The following is a 17,945-nucleotide window of genomic DNA, read 5'->3' as shown; positions in this document are numbered from 1 at the left end:
ATTCTTACAGGGCTCAATGGGGTAGATGCAAGAGGGATGTGTCCCCTGCTTTGGGAATCTAGAACCAGGGTGAACAGTCTCCGGATAAGAGACCGAGATGAGGAGGAATTTCTTCAGTCAGAAGATGGTGAATCTTTGGAATTCTATACCCCAAGGGCTGTGAAAGCTCAATCATTGCATATGTTCAAAGCAGAGGTCGATAGATTTCCAGATACTAATGACATCAGGGATATTGCAAAACTGTGGAAAGATGGCGTTGAGCTGGAAGATTGGCCACGATCCAGAGCAGGCTTGAAAGGCCGAATGGCCGTGTCCTGCTCCTGTGTTCATATTCAATAGCATTGCCATTGTTGATTCCCCCATTGCCAGCATCCTGGGAGTTGCCATTGACCAGAAACTTAACTGAACCAGCCACATGACTTAATATGGCTGCAAGAGCAGGTCCAAGTATTCTGTAACTAGTGTCTCACCACCTGTCTCCCCAAAGCCTGTCTAGTCTTTGCAAGGCACAAGTCACGGGCGTGATGCAACTCATCAACGCTCCTTCAACAGCACCTTCCAAACCTGTGACCTCTACCACCTAGGAGGACAAGGGCAAACAGATGCACCACCTGCGATTTCCTCTCTGAGTCTCACACCATCCTGACTTGGAATCATATCGCCGTTCCTTCACTGTCGCTGGGTTAAAAGCCTTAACAGTATTGTAGGGGTTCCTACAACGCATGGACTGCAGCGGTTCAAGAAGACAGCTCATGACCACCTTCTCAAGGACGATTAGGGATGGGCAACAAATGCTGGCCCAGCCCGTGATACCCACATCCCATGAGCAAATCTCCACTTGCTTGAATGAGTGCGGCTCCAACAACATCGGAGCTCAACACCATCCAGGACAAAGTAGTCTGCTTGATCAGCACCCCATCCACCACCTTAAACCTTCACTCCCTCCACTACTACTGCACAGTGGCAGCAGTGTGTACCATCTACAAGATGCACTGTAGCAACTTGCAAAGGCTTATTTGACAGCACCTGCCCAACCTGTGATCTCTACAACCAAAAAGAATAAGGGCAGCAGATGGGAACACTACCACCTGTAAGTTTGCCTCCAAGTCACACACCATCCTGACTTGCGAATATATCACTGTTCTTTCAATGTCTCTGGGTCAAAACCCTGAAACTCCCTGATAACAGAACTGTGCAAGTACTTTTATCACATGGGCTGCAATGGTTCAAAAGGGTGGCTCACAACCACCTTCTCAAGGATAATAAGAAATGGACAATAAATGCAAGCCTAGCCAGTCACACCCACATGCCAGAATAGAATATATAAAAACAGATATTCTTCTTAGTTATTGTTTGCTTTCAGCAACTTCCCTGTTGCTTAATATTCTGCCAAAGATTTGGGAAAACAGACATTACTTTATTATGATTATTCTAAATGAGAAATATATTTGTATGACAATTTATCTGTTGTTGGAGTGTTAAATAACTTAAAACTTTTCCTATATCTTTAGCAACATAAAATACTATTGTAATCATGAAACTAGTGTGATTTGACCAGTGAAAGGTATACTGTTTCATGGACTGAACAGGGCTGGTACGGCTGCAGAGTACTTTCCTTATTTGTTACAAATAAAATGCTATAGGTTATTTTAGCCTATGTTTAACTAACATGTATATTTTAATCCAGAAACCTAGAAGACCAAATCTGAATAAGCGAGGGCCACCATTTTTACAGAAGAGATTGTCGAAGAAAGAAAATGCAGAGGAACCTAAAATCAATAAGAAAGAAAATGAAGCTGAAGCAATACCCAATGACAAGGAAGAGGAGAAAGATAAAATGATCAGGTACTCGATGAATGATACCCTATCATCACTTGTGGTTTTATTACTATCCTCCGAGGTGCATGTTCTCCATATTCACAACTATGAGTTCGATCACGGTGAATTGGCTGGATTGCTGTATCTTGACACAAGTGCCATTCACTGAAGCGTTTTGGAAATATTATTCCTTGTTTCCTCAAAACTCGTTTTCCTTTCACGCCTTCGGCAAGCAGAAGCGATCGCTGCTATCTCTTACTATTAATAGCTTTATCTTTTTACCTTGATCTATTTTCAGGACTTTACTATCGCCTCTATCTCAAATGGAATCCTTTCAGCTCTGCTATTGCTAAAGTTGCATTCTGGGGTTTAGACTTTCCTCTTTTATGCAAAATATTTATTTTCCACTTAACAACACTCAGCTGAACATCTGAGGAAGCCCTTCTACACTTCCCTCCTGGACCCACCCCATTTAGTTTTTGAAAAATTCTTGAAGCTGTGGTGCAAAATTATATTTTATAAACTTGCCTGTGTGAGCAACTTTCTTGGATCAGATATTGATCCTGGATAATTGTTGATCACCTCTCCTCTCCCCAGCCTGTGTGTACCTGTACTTTTCCTCTCGGCAATCATTTATAATCTGTTTTCCCTTATTTTCTGTCAGTGTATTTTCTCTCTCTCTCACTCCCTATCTGCCCCCCACCCCCCCACCACCCCCTGCATTCCCTTCTCCTCTTCTCAACCACCACCCCCACCCTATGCTTGCTCTCCCTTTCCCAATGTATCTAAAGCTCCATCTTAGTCACAGGCTAAGCTGTAATTTGCAGGATATCTAGGTTTTAGACACAGATGGATATTCCTCTTGTTTACAACCATTAGTAATGCAATAGTCATTTTGTTGTCTTTACAGGTGACAAAAGAAATGACTGAACTTGGTTGTGATAAGAATTGAGTAGACCTGCTGCAAAAAGTTTATCAGGATTGTTATATCACTAGATACAGGGCCTATTTATTTCACCAGATGCATGCTTTGAATTATTATTGAATTGGGACATAGTGCCATTAATACATAATACAGGGAGATCAGTTCAGTTTTATTATTATCTTTGATTTTTACCTTGTGCAGGGGAATACTAAGTTTTCAGCACCCACGCTTGACATCTTAATTGTACAATTTGCTCATGACAAAATAAGTAACCAGCTATTGTACTTTGCTGTCAGGCAAAGGTTAGGCTGACATTGAATATCATGCTTGCTGGACCATGTGATATTTTACTGTTCACTAGTTTGATTTGCTTTGTGCCTAATAGGCCTCAGATTTTGAAAAGTCCTCCAACCACTCTGTGTTTTATATATCTATTTTTAAGATATTAAATGAAGTAACTAATTGGTGGCCTTTTCAAGGCTAACCAATGGCATTTGTAGCATGTTCAGATGTAATTTTTATTAACAGAAAATTGGCAACAACATACAGGTACAAATCAATTCAAGGTGGATGAACTTGACTCCACTGTCCTTTCCACGCTGTGAAGGTACACTCCTGGATCCCCACTGACTATACAATCTCCTCCTGAATACCTGCAATATTCCATCCTGATACCTCACACTGTGGAAATCCTCATGTTCCTGTGCCTTGTTCTACAATCCTAAGACTTTTAAAATCCAATTGTAGTTTCTCACATATTCTCTGATTTATGTTGTTCTTTTTCTTTACTTTTTTTTCAACATTGGTAGTGTCCTACAGTCTAGGTCTGACCTTTCAGTTGAAAAGAAAACGTAATGATTGGAACTATTTTGGGAATATGGTGGTTATGTAATTATGCAATTATATTTATGAAGTGCACCCACCATCATTGCATCTGTTTCTGGAAACTGAAGTATATTGTCAATTTAGGATTACAATCTGTTCTTTGTCCATATCGAATGGGGCTTTGTGATGTTTTATTTCCTTCTGAACATTCCACCTTATGTGATTTCTTTGTGGTTGAGAAAACTGTGGACTATTTTTAAAAATTGTCATCAACTTCAGTGAAAATATCTGAGTATAACTGAATTTCATACCTGAAGCAATTTTTAAAAATAAAAAGTAAATGGAAGAAAATGCAACTCTTGGTGTTTAAACAGCCTTTAATAAAAGTTTAGTTGAATTAAGGTTTCAATTAGGAGAAAATATGCTAGTTATGGACAGGTAATTCCCAATAATCTTTACTTCCTTATTTTAAATGTATATTTTAGCTTTTCTTCGTTGGCCTTCATTACTGTTGGCTCCTAATTAACTAAATTGGCTCTAAGGACATTGTGGGACATGAACATTTAGACCTTGTCATATCATTAAAGCAATCAGTTTAAACTAAAGGCATGATTTTGAGAGAGAACTTGGGAACCCTGAAGACTAAAATCAGAGGCCTACTAAGGCTTGCACTGCCAAAACACGTTAACTGGTTGACAACAGTATGCAAATTAATGAGCTATTAAATCAAAGTTCTTATCCAGATAATACAGTCTATTAATTCAGTCATTTGTTGTGCAAAACAAATTGAGGGACCCAATTTGAATTACGCAACATAAGTAGCATCGCAGAATGACAATTTAGTGACCAAAAACTTAATTATCACAATTTAAATTAAAGAATTAATGAAGAACAAGATTGTCATCTTTATAAATGGGCCTCTCTGGAAATGACTGCTGCCTTTCTCACTGCACTGAAATTTGTTCAGGATACAGTTTAGTGTTCTGCTTCATAATTTCCTAACATGTTTTTCCAGCTGTTGTATTTCCTTTGTCATCTTCCCCCAACCCCACCCACCCCCATTGGCTGTATCTTAGAATTTGTGCCCAGATCTATCTTGGCATTGCTCAGGAAAGATCAAGTATGATCCAGTTTATCTTGTCTGCTTCAGTACATTTGTATACATCCACATCGTGCTTGTGGAATCAACAGTGAAAGATTTGTGTTGGTGATCAGGCTCTCTTGTAAACTATAAAAGATGTAAAAATGGCAACCAGTTACAGAAACAAAAACTGATTTTATGAATATTTTGGCTAAGGGATCCTGAAATCATCAACTTTGAATCATAGAAACTTACAGCACTGAAGGAGGCTATTTGGCTAGTCATGTCTGTGCTGACTTTTTGAAAGATCAATTGTGCTTAGTTCAATACCCCTGCTTTTTGTCCATATCCTTACAGCTCCTGCATCCTTAAGTACCTTGTCCAACTCCTTTTTAAAATTGGTTATAGAATCAGCTTCCATAACCTTTTAATAAATTGTCCCAGATCCTGACATCTGAATGAAAACATATCTCTTCATCTCTCCACTAAATCTTTTGCCAATGATTTTTAAACCTGTGATCTCTGGTTATTTACTCACTCAGCATGGAAACAGTTCTTCTCTTTCATACTCTATCCAAAGCTTTCATCACCTTGAAAACCTTTTCCATGTCACTTCTTAACCTCCCCTGTTCCAAAGGAAAAAAATGCTATATTTTCAAACTTCTCCTCACAACTGAAGCCCCTTATCCCTGGTAACATACATATGAACATTCTAGTAAACCTCCTCTTTACCCTTTCTAAAGCTTTTACGTCTTTCCTGAACTGTGATGCCTGGAATTGTCCAATAGTCCAGCTGAGGCTTAGACAGTAATTTACACAATTTTGACATGATTGCTTGACTTTTATGTCCTATATCACTATTCATTGATGCAAGTAACCCATGTGCTATTTCATGCACCTTTATCATCTTGCCCTGCCACTTTTTAGGATTTGTGTTTATGGACACTTCTCTCTGTGCATGTACACTTTTCAAAATTATGCTATTTATGATATACTTTATTCCGATATTAGTCCTCTCAAAGTGCATCACTTCACTCTTTGCATTGGACTCCTTCTGCTATGCTTCTCTCTATTTCAAAATTATGGATCAGATTTTCATCATTGAAGTGGGAATGGAGAGTCAGAAATGTTCCTGACATTGCAATCCCACCTCCATGCTGGCAGTGCCAGCAGGCAGGATTTTCATCCGGTGGAAGCATGGGAAGTCTGAAGTCAGGGCTGCCCTATCATGTCTGCTGACTCTTTGACAAATCAATTGTGCTTGGTCCAATAGCCCTGCTTCAATACCTGGGCATAGCCCGAGGTAGTGGAGTTGGAGGTGGCCGATGCCAAGGCGACCAGGTTAAAAGGCCCAACCCTGTTCACTGAGACATAGACCCAGTTTTGCAGATCAGTGGAAATCCCCCATCACCTTCGTCCCCCCCCCCACCCCCCCACCACCCTCCATCCAATCACCCTGTATCTACTTTACATACAGACCTCAAGGCCCTATAATAACATTTGGATATCTTTGAAAGGCTCATAAATTTGTCAATATAAACTCTCACTCCACTAGACACCTGGGTAAATAAACCCTATAATGCAGAATCCATTTGTGGTTTAGAAGGAAGCCAAGCCATCAAACTGACATTCCCCAACACATCTGTGTAAATATACTCTGCAGAACAGAATCTTTTAGTGGCTTTGAAGACAGCTATCTGTCAAAGCTTTGAAACAGCCAAACAGATAGCTAAGCTGACCTTTAAGTAATTAATGAAAGCACCGACATCTGCCAAAGCTTTGAAATAGCCAAACAGATGGCTGAACTGTTTTTAAAACAATGTATGAAAGCTCAGATGCATGTCAAAGCTTTGAAACAGATGGCTGAGATATTTTTAAACAATGCATGAAAAGCTGTGGGAAAATTTTAAACAATTGGCTTTTGATCTCACATTGAGCTACTCTTTCAATGCAGTACAATTCAGAATAGTATGGATGCCCTATTCTAATGCATCCAAAGAATCATAGAGGTCTACAGCACAGAAAAAGGCCCTTGTAATTCTGTTCTTTCACTTGGCAGTTTCAGTTGACAGAAATAACAACGTGGCAAACAACACTATTTAATGGTCACTTACCTTTTCCAATCATAGCATTGTCATGACTCACTTGAGTAAACATAAATAGAACACAGGTTATGAAATTTCATGATGAACTCAAAAGGAGGCAACAGCGTTTTTACTGATCTTTTAGACTATTCTCACCTCCAACCCATGATTCACATCTCCACTCACCAGGTGTGATTTACAGAGGCTTCCAAAATGTGACTAATGAAAACTGAAGAAGTTCTGAAATGCTCACTTCTAGAAAGATGCTGACAACCTCCCACCGTTTTTTTCTCCAGCCCGACTCCACGCAGTCCCAATTTGGGACCACAAAATTCAGCCCTTTGTCTCTGCTCCTTTCTGCTATTTCCAGCTCCCTGTTCGCAATCCCCACCCCCCCCACCCCCTGCTCAATTAGTTTAAGCCCCCTCCATCAAGGCTACTTAACTTCTTAGCAGGAACATTAGCCTTTGATCTGTATATTTGCAACCCGTCCATCTTATATGGTTGCCCCTTCCCCAGAACCTGCCCAGTGCCCCAGGAATTTGAAACCTTGCCACTTGCACCATTTCTCCAATCATGCATTTGCCTGTACTGTCTTCCTGTTTCTATACTCACTAGTATATGGCATTGGGAATAACTCTGGGATAACTACCTTTGCAGTCTTGTTGTTTAATCTCTTCCCAGCACCTGAAACCGTGCCTTTTTCTACCTGAGTAATTGTTTTTAACAGGGATCACCGCTTCTTGCCATTTCACTTGCCCTTGCAGAATACTCTGCACCCGTTCAGTGATATATTGACCTCACCAGAGAGGCAGTATGCTTGTGGGTGCAGAAATGGCTATGCTCCTAACTAGCAAACTCCCTATGACTTTTCTACACTTCGTCTCCTGTATGCAGTCAAATCTCTCAGGCTACAGGTGGTTTGATTCTTGCTGCAATCTTCAAATGACTGATTGTTATTCAAAACTGAAAATTGGTTAGAGAGTGCCGCTGACTTGGGGATTCCTGCATTACCTGTGTCTTCCTCCTACTCTGTCTGATAGACACCCAGCCCCTCATCTGTTAGAAGGATGACTACTTCTTGGAACATGTGATCCCGGAAGCTCCCAGATGAATTGCAATGCTGCCAGCTGCTCGTCAAGCTTCAAAACTTGGATTATGAACTCGAGCAACTTGCAGCACTTGCTGCATATGTGGTTATCCAGGAAACGTGTAGTGTGCTGAGTTCCCATATAGAACAGGATTCAGTGGGATCTTGCTGGACTGCCATGGCAGTCAATCCATTGTTCTCTAAATCACCGAGATCCTGACCCCTAAAACATTTAACATTGAACTCAAAATCTCAGAAACTAATCTCTAATAGACTGAGATAGTCAAATGGTTAACTAAAAACACTGGGATTAGAACACTGGTATTTTAGCAATCTAAAGCCCAATGAAAATTACCATCAGATGAATAACCAACGGTGAAAAAACAATTAAGCGAAGAAACAAACAAATAACACTTAATTACTCACCAATCACTTTCTCTGCAACTGTGGCATCACTTTTGAGCTTCTTTCTCTGCTTTCCCTGTTCAACTCGCCCTCTGATTCCAACTCTGGTTCTGGCACCATTTCACCCCAACCTTGCTCTCCACTCTCACATGGAAGCAATCTATCCATAACTATCATTTCTTTGCTTGCAGTTGGCGTGGAATGAAGATTGAATCTGAACAGGTTACTCCAGCTTTACCTGACACTAAAAAAGAGGAGCCAGTGCCTAATGAAAATTCAAACATCAAAGAACCAGGTAGCATGCCCATATAAGGTATACTTGTACTGGTGGTCAAAGCTTTTCACTCTAATGTGGTTAGAGTCAACAGTTTAATGAGCAGCAGTAGACAACTGAGGAATTGAGGACAGGTAGGTCATTCTCCAGGATAGTACTGAGTTCTAAGCTTTCGGTTAGTCTTCATTGATCACCGCTACTCATATATTTTTTGCTGAGTAGATTTCAATGTCTCCTAGATAAATTTGGAATCCTAGCAAGTTGGATTGGCAAAAAATAAACTATCTCACTACTGAGACATTCACCAGCTAATGACTGGTGACAGATTCTTCATCTGAATTAATCTTCTTGGAGTCTGGCTGTTAAGGAGGTTTGAAAGCAGTATTCTGCTGTGTGGCATGCATTTGTTTATTTATATAACTGTGGCTAAGGAGAACACTTGTTTCTAGGAACAAATAAAAAAAAAACAATTTTTTCTGAGCTTATCTCTTTCCAATTCCTCTCACTCAAGATGTTCACCACCCCTCATGTATCTCTAGCACCCTAGCCCTCAACTCACTGTGGGTAATGCCACAGATCTGCTAGCGATTTCGTTGGTTAAACTAACTGATATTTTTAGTATGTTTTTGTTCTTTTGTCATCTCATTTTGTAGAAAATCAACACTTGATTTTCCCTTCTAGCTGTTGTATATCAGTACTGTGTAGACTGTGCTTGTACCATCTCTGGTAGATAGTCCTTTTTTGCTGTGTCATCTGTGTCCAGGTGACATAGCAGGCGGTAGGTAATTATTCAATTGCTCATTTGAACATTAATAACATTGTTAATTTTACAACACTAGATTTCATAAATTGCATTACTGAAAGTTAGCTACCTGAGCCATGCAGCTGCCGATTACCTGCAGTCCCACAATGTCACTGGCTACTTGGAAAAGCTAATTCCCTTGATATTCATCTGCAGAGACATTGAGCTAATTGGTTCTCTCCAAAAGCAGCACGTACTTTCAGCATTAACAAATGGCAGTCAACCATGAACTAATCAACATCCACTCTTTGGCCAAAGCTTGATTTTGTTCAAGTAATGATTGATTTTTTATGGCACTGCATGTGGAGAGTCAAGACCAGGGCACTTTTCAGGTCTAGCAACGTTATAAGGCAGGAAATTAATTCAAGCAGGTGAGGAGAGGAAGCAATGATGGGGAGGATTGGATTGAAGTTAGGGACTGAGTGAAGTTTTTGGGGGGTGGGGGTGGGTAGAGGAGGGAACCACAAAGGGCATAGAGAAAATGAATGGGTGGAAAAGGGAGATGGGCTGAGGTGATAGGAGGTTGAGGACAGGGGTGAGCATAGGCAATGTTAACTGAGTACGGGTTGATAGAGGAGTGATGGGAAAGAGTTGGAAGGTAAGAGTGGAGTGAGTGGTCAGGAGAAAGAAGCAACGCAGTAGTCCTGGTGAGAGAAGGAGGGAAGCAAAATGATGGAGTGAAAGACAGAAGGAGAGAGGGAAGATTAGAAGTAGAATGGGAAAGAAAGAGAGGTGAGATGGAGGCGGAGGAGTGTGAATGTTGCCTGTGATGGGGTGAGGAAGTCATCAGATGACATTAGCATTGAGGAGGTGGAATTTGTTTAAAGCAGAATTTTTTGACTTGGCCACTTTGCTGGTTCTGAAATGAGTTGATGAGTTCACAATACATTTTGCAGGTTGTGTTGCTGTTTGCAAATGCTTTTAAGTTTAATCATTAATTTAATTACTCTACAGGGATTAAGCATTTTCTGTTTTAAAATCTCTAACACATTTTTAATTACTCTTGCGTGTTTCCAAAGATGGGTTCCTTGTTACCTAACTTTGTCACATAATGTTATGTTTACAGCACCACCTAATTGCCCAATACCTTTGAAATGTTGCACCAGGCACCATTTTTATTGTATAATGCATGAAGCCATGCTTGGTACCACCAAAGTTGAGAAGAGCTGAGGTGAATCAGGCAATAGATGACTAGGAAAGGGACGAAGGGCACTGTAGACAGCAATTTATTTGGTAAGTTGTGTTCTATCCATTATCTCCCCTAAATCAAAAAAAAATGCTAACCCAATTTGCAGACTTCCAAGTTAACATGCCACCCTTAAAGTCTCCCATTTCAGCATTCAGTTGCTTCTTAAAAGATTTTAGGAATTTTGCTTGCAGCACTTTACCTGCATGCCTATTTCGTACATTGATCACTCTTGTGTGTAAATATGAAATGCCTGACGTCAGTCCTAAATTAAACTTTACTAGTCTGATTTTATGCCCACTTAACCAATGAATATGCTCCGTTTCCATTTTCCATTCTCTTATATAAATATGCATTAGGTGCCTCTTTTCCAGTTTGGAAAAACACAAGTACCTTCATTCTTTCATCTTTGGCACTAGGGATCAACATTTATTGCTCTTCTTTTCAATATTTTCCCTCAGTATGTTTTCCCTCTGTGATTGGAGCTGAACAGAATGCTCTTAAGTGACGTCTGATCGGAGCACTGTACAGTTTGGTAACAACTTCTGACTTGTATTCTGCTGTTTTCTCTATTTAAGGGAAGGACTTCCATTTATATAGCGTTTTTCACGACCTCAGGGCATCCCAGGTGCTTTACAGCCAATGAAGTACTTTTGAAGTGTGGTTACTATTTTAAGGTAGGGAAACACAGCAGCTTATTTAAGTACAGTAAGATCCCACAAACATCATGATGAAACTATGACAACAATCATAGTTTTAGTGGTATTGGTTGCAGGATAAATTTTAGCCAGGAGAAGGGGGAGAACTCTCCAGCTCTTTTTTGAGCCATGAGAGCTTTTGCATCCACCTGAGAGAGCAGATATTTAACTTTTGGTATCACTGCTGAAAAATGGCACCTCCAACAGTTCAGCATTCCCGTGGCACTGCACTGAAAAAAAAAGTGCTTGGATTTCTAAAGTGGGACTTGAACCCACAACTTTCTGATTCGGGCAGGAAAGCTACCCACTGAGCCAAGGCTGACTTCTTGTTTAAAGTTCTATTGGTTTTGTTTCCTGCTTGTTTGGACATGTTGAGTGTTTGGATCGACTAAAACTCCCAGGAATCTTTTGGCTTTATTCTTTGCTATTCCAATACAATTCAGGGAGTACACATAGTACTTAATTTTTCTTTCTAAGTGGCATATTTTGCCTTTGCGATAAATTCCTGCCCACTAAATATTCCAACAATTTGAGTTGCCACTTCCAATTTCACTGACACTTTTACATTAGACTACACTTCAAAAGTATTTAACTGGCTGTCAAGTGTTTTGAGATGGCCTGAGATTATGAAGAGTGCTATTTAAATGCAAGTTCCTTATTTAGTCTGGCATCATCTGCAAACTTGACCACTTGACTAGGAAAAGGGGGGAAAAAATCGAGATTCCTACTTCTAATTACTGCTTGGTTACTTCTGCTCGGAAGGGGTTGTATGTGGTCACTACAAGAAGAACGTGATTGAATTTTGTCTATATAGCCTGCTTGTCTTTAAACTTGAGGTATTCGAAAATTGCCAGCACAAGCCGAACCCATTCCTAACAAGAACCAGGAGAGGTGGGGAGCAAAAGAGACAAACTAGGCAGGGGATCAGGCAGGAGCATGAACTGCGCTATTTTGAAGCTATGCTTTTTGACGGGTAATGCTAAGTAGTTTTTTTAATCTTCAATCTGCAGATAAACTGTAGCACATCAGAAATAAATAATGACTGCAGCAGCCTTCTTAATTCAGTCCTGTTCTCTTACAGGAGCTCTGAATGAACGACAGATGGCAGTGATAGAAGCATTCCAGCACGCATGGAAGGGATACAAACAGTATGCCTGGGGTCACGACGAACTGAAGCCCATTTCTAAGACTTACAGTGAATGGTTTGGCTTAGGACTGACTCTGGTTGATGCCTTGGACACGATGTGGATCCTGGGACAGCACAAAGGTTTCTTCATTGAATTATGTAACAGAAATGTCATGGTTTTCTATAGGTGTTTAGTTGTTTATTGCAGTAAACTTTGGAAAAGTTGAGAAAATTCAAAATCTTTCACATTTATAAGCAGCGGTTCTTTATTGCATTTGTGCTTTTTACATTTAGAAAATGGGGTTGACAGGTCTGTACTGTTCTCTCATTTCAGGGAACTCTCAGAACAGTTCAGGGATGTCCTTCTTAGATTGAAGGTTAGATACAGTGCTGAGGCACAGTAAAAGGAATTTACTTTTGCACCTGGCTGTTATATACCTACACATCTTGGAACATTTGGTGATGTATCTGCTAAATGTCCCTTTTCCTCAGCACCGATGTGCCTCGTTTCATCAGGGAAATAGCCTTTTAATTGAGTACACTTGTGTTTTAGGTCAAAGAGAACACATTTGACAGTTGTTTAAAAAAAAATGTTAAATTGAACGTCCTGTACTGCAGAAAGTCACCCATGATACCAAGTCACTTTGTAACTTCTAAATTCTCTTTAAATTCTTCCTCCATAAATAAGTAAATGTGTACGTAACTATCTTATTATTTTGTAATTTTAGAATTTGAGGAAGCCAAGAAGTGGGTGGTTAATGAACTGAATCTTGCTAAAAATGTGGATGTGAATTTGTTCGAGACCACAATTCGTATTCTAGGTGGATTACTTAGTGTATACAATCTGACTGGAGACCAGGTCTTCCTCGACAAAGCAGTAAGGATTTTTCTTTTCACTGTAATTGCACTCATTTGAAGCTATTTAATGTTTGATGTTAAAGAAACTGATGATACAAAATAGTTATAGTCTGATCCAATGCAGTTCCTATCTCCTTACTTTTCTGAATAAACACAGCGGTTACCATGTTAAAGCTGCAGATTTATTACACTGCATTTTATTTTAAAGCAATTCAGCACAATGTGGTGAAAATGGCCTCAATAATCTGCCCGTCAAAGAACCTGACGTTTAGGTTAGGGTTGCCCTCCAATGTTGACCATCAGTTGGGCACGTAATTTACATGGGTTAGCAGATGCTCATGCCTGTGCCACATAAAGCAGACACCAGATTTTCTAGCTGTCTTTAAGAGAAGTTTGTGTCTGGTATATCAGCACAATTACAGTCAGTATTAATTACTGGATTGGATCCAAATCAGCTAAGTAATGTGCTTTGAAAATCATTAAAATGTCTATGATTCTTAACAGTAAGTCAATAGAGTGAAATGTTTCCACTGGCTGCTTAGTAACTTGTGTGCTACCATCTGGAACAGAAGGGTCCAGTGTTGATTTTCATTTTGTACTGAGTTAGTTAATCCTCTTGTAAGTCATTGTTGAAGTGTTGCATTTTGATTAGTTGGACAGCGTAGGATTAGTTGCCTACTAACATCTCCTGAAAAGCACATCAGGGTGAGAACTTCTGGGGGCTTGAAATACTGGGTCTATTTCTATTGGAGCAGAAAAGGCTCAATAGAGATTTAATTGAGAATTTCTCTATATAATGAAGGACTTTGATGGGCAAGGATTATTTTCTCTCATTGAGGGTCAGTAATGAGAGATCATTAGTAGAAATTCGTAACTAAGAGGATTGGGGGGTGGGGGGGGGGGGAAATCTTGAACAAAATATCTTAGCATGGAATGTTTTGCCATTGGGAAAATTGGCCAAGTAGTTGAAGCAGAAGAAAGAGCTTGGGCAGTGGAATTAGTTTAGGGAGCTCCCACAAAGAGCCAGCAGAGAGAGGATGGGCCAAAAAGCTCCTATCTAAGCTGTAGGCTTTTATGGTTCTATCAGGTGAAAGGAGTATCCAGCTTTGCTGGAATGGCTTCCACAGTGAGATTACTTCTTGACACAGTCTCCAGGTTCATGCATGAGGAATAACCACTCGGACAAGATGGCAAAAGGCTGTAAGAGACTGTGGAACAATATTCCAGCAAAAACGAATGCCTTTATGAGGGGAGGGAAAAGAAAGAAAACAGCCTGAACATATCACTCTAGCATTATCTTCAAGTTTAAATGGTCACTGATTTTCCTGTTTTGGATTCTTTTATACCTAAGAAGTGACTTGCTTTGGAACCAGTGTTTGTTTGTGTGCAATTACCATTGTCACTCTCCGCCAATATCTTTTAGTTTCAACAGTGAGATTGTATAAAATAATGTATTTTTGTGATTCCAGAAGTCAACAGAATTAATTCATAAGAGGCCCGTCTCTGTGTCTATTACAAACAACCATCTAATATGAACCCAAAGCCAGCTGGATGCCTATTTCAATTTTAGTCAACTTAGTTTTGTACTTCGTAATTAGGGTATTTGGCATAAAGTACTGTCCTATAGTTTTTATGGCAGTTACTTGCATGGGATCATTTTCACCTCAGTAAATTCACCTAAGTCACCTTGAGAGTTGGTGAAAATGCCCATCCCTGTTTTTATTGGCACAGTACAATGTTGTTGTTGAGTCTGTTCCCATAATAGTTACAAAGTCCATGAGATCTAAACATCATGGCCAGAATTTTACGTCCCGGAGGCGGGCATGTGCCCAACTGGAATGGCCGCGAAATAATGCGAAATGGCATTGGGCTGGTGACTTGACATTATTGCTCACTTGCGAAATATTTCACTGGGCGGGTGCGGGAGCCAACAATTAAGCGGGTAGTTAAGCCCATTAACGATGCAGTTAGCAGCGATTTTTCATGGCCCGTGGACAGGCTGTTCTCCCAGGCAGCATTCACATTTTTGCCCAAACCTCGAACCAGGGCGGAATGAAACCTCCACAGGGAAATACAATGAAAAGAGATATCTGGGGACTGGTTTTTTTTATAAGATATGCTTGATTGTGCTGCATGGACATATTTTGCAGCATTTTTTGCCGTTTCCTCTGTTCTGTGAAGGTCTGCAGCTCCCTGGGCAGCTCACTAGAAATGCTCACCCCCCACCCTCAGTTAAGTCGGCACCTGCCCCCACCCCAGCAGCGCTGAACGTTTCTCAGCGTGTGTCTCACAGCGTGAAATCGCGGTGGGGGACTGATCGCAGCCAGAGGCCCATTTCCCGTCTGCTTCCATGACCACCACGTGCCCGGCGAACGAAATATTCAGGCCCACAGATGGAAAAACAGAATTACCTGGAAAAACTCAGCAGGTCTGGCAGCATCGGCGGAGAAGAAAAGAGTTGACGTTTCGAGTCCTCATGACCCTTCGACAGAACTTGAGTTCGAGTCCAGGAAAGAGCTGAAATATAAGCTGGTTTAAGGTGTGTGTGTGGGGGGCGGAGAGATAGAGAGACAGAGAGGTGGAGGGGGTTGGTGTGGTTGTAGCGACAAACAAGCAGTGATAGAAGCAGATCATCAAAAGATGTCAACAACAATAGTACAATAGAACACATAGGTGTTAAAGTTAAAGTTGGTGATATTATCGTTAAAGTTAAAGTTGGTGATATTATCTAAACGAATGTGCTAATTAAGAATGGATGGTAGGGCACTCAAGGTATAGCTCTAGTGGGTTTTTTTTTTTATATTTTATATAATGGAAATAGGTGGGAAAAGGAAAATCTTTATAATTTATTGGGAAAAAAAAAGAAGGGGGTAACAGAAAGGGGGTGGGGATGGGGGAGGGGACTCACGACCTAAAGTTGTTGAATTCAATATTCAGTCCGGAAGGCTGTAAAGTCCCTAGTCAGAAGATGAGGTGTTGTTCCTCCAGTTTGCGTTGGGCTTCACTGGAACAATGCAGCAAGCCAAGGACAGACATGTGGGCAAGAGAGCAGGGTGGAGTGTTAAAATGGCAAGCGACAGGGAGGTTTGGGTCATTCTTGCGGACAGACCGCAAGAATGACCCAAACCTCCCTGTCGCTTGCCATTTTAACACTCCACCCTGCTCTCTTGCCCACATGTCTGTCCTTGGCTTGCTGCATTGTTCCAGTGAAGCCCAACGCAAACTGGAGGAACAACACCTCATCTTCCGACTAGGGACTTTACAGCCTTCCGGACTGAATATTGAATTCAACAACTTTAGGTCGTGAGTCCCCTCCTCCATCCCCACCCCCTTTCTGTTACCCCCCTTTTTTTTTCCCAATAAATTATAAAGATTTTCCTTTTCCCACCTATTTCCATTATATAAAATATAAAAAAAAAACCCACTAGAGCTATACCTTGAGTGCCCTACCATCCATTCTTAATTAGCACATTCGTTTAGATAATATCACCAACTTTAACTTTAACACCTATGTGTTCTATTGTACTATTGTTGTTGACATCTTTTGATGATCTGCTTCTATCACTGCTTGTTTGTCGCTACAACCACACCAACCCCCTCCACCTCTCTGTCTCTCTATCTCTCCGCCCCCCACACACACACCTTAAACCAGCTTATATTTCAGCTCTTTCCTGGACTCGAACTCAAGTTCTGTCGAAGGGTCATGAGGACTCGAAACGTCAACTCTTTTCTTCTCCGCCGATGCTGCCAGACCTGCTGAGTTTTTCCAGGTAATTCTGTTTTTGTTTTGGATTTCCAGCATCCGCAGTTTTTTTGTTTTTACCACAGATGGAAAGCTCTTCTACTTGAAATTGCATTCACCAGTGCTTCTGCTGCCATCTACCTGCCCAGTGATGCTGGAGCAAGTTAGCATTAAATATTTTCAGTCAGATGTGATTTCCTATGCCTGAATTTTACAGCCCTGTTGCAGTGGGGACGAGCCTGTAAAATGTGGCGAGGCATTCTAAAATCCATTGACTTCAGCAGGACTGTAAAATACTGTAGGTGTAAAATTCTGCCCCTAGTTTTTTTTATACCTGCCTTCTGATTTTCTGAGGGTTTTTCTTTAGTATTTACCTTCTTGCACACAAATGCTTGGCTGCTCACGCCCTTGTTAGATTAAGGGAGGAGCATATTTGTTTTAACCTTTAAGAAGTAAATCTTAATTTTAAAAGAAGTAAAGTGTCGTAGTTTTAATCAAGATTGGCCTTCTTGATAAAGTTCAGCCTCTAACATGGGATAAAGGAATGGAGTGTTAATGTTCAGAAATTTATCAACAGCCCTTCAATTTTTGCTTCTTCTCTAGACTGTTTAACACTATATTTTATGTATATTTCCTTAGTTTTGGTTTTGTTACTCGCTATATCTACCTATTGTGATTTTTTTTTTCACACAGGAGGTTATTCGGCCAGTTGTGCTTGTGTTGGCCCTTTGGAAGAGCTATCCAATTAGCCCTATACCTCCTGCTTTTTCTCTTTAGCCCTGCAAATTTCCCCTCTTCAATTCCCTTTCGACATTGTCCGTTTTAAAAAATAAGGAAGAGAGAAGGTATTTATACAAGAGGATAAATTTGTTTATATTAATGTCTCTTTTACTTTGTCCTTTGTCCCTTGTCCCTATCCAGAATTGGTTTCAGTTTGACCATGTCAGTAACCAATTCCTTAATGTTGGAGCTAATTAATATTCTACAACACAAAGGTAGGTTGGAAAGTATATTGTGAAGAGGACATAAGG

At 40.5% G+C, this 17,945-nt stretch overlaps 1 protein-coding gene across 1 annotated transcript in view; it reads left to right on the top strand.

The window, feature by feature from the left end:
* man1b1b (mannosidase, alpha, class 1B, member 1b) overlaps positions 1 to 17,945 on the top strand; it is a 54,376-nt gene that overhangs the window by 20,625 nt on the left and 15,806 nt on the right. The window contains exons 5-8 of the mRNA XM_041193160.1: positions 1,688 to 1,845; positions 8,420 to 8,523; positions 12,270 to 12,455; positions 13,043 to 13,191. Coding sequence (XP_041049094.1) covers positions 1,688 to 1,845; positions 8,420 to 8,523; positions 12,270 to 12,455; positions 13,043 to 13,191 — 597 coding nt within the window. The remainder of the gene's footprint in view (positions 1 to 1,687; positions 1,846 to 8,419; positions 8,524 to 12,269; positions 12,456 to 13,042; positions 13,192 to 17,945) is intronic.

The sequence above is a fragment of the Carcharodon carcharias genome, chromosome 8, assembly GCF_017639515.1.
Source record: "Carcharodon carcharias isolate sCarCar2 chromosome 8, sCarCar2.pri, whole genome shotgun sequence".
Lineage (NCBI taxonomy): Eukaryota > Metazoa > Chordata > Chondrichthyes > Lamniformes > Lamnidae > Carcharodon > Carcharodon carcharias.
The sequence above is the reverse complement of the archived record's forward strand: the minus strand, read 5'-3'. Positions and strand labels throughout refer to the sequence as shown.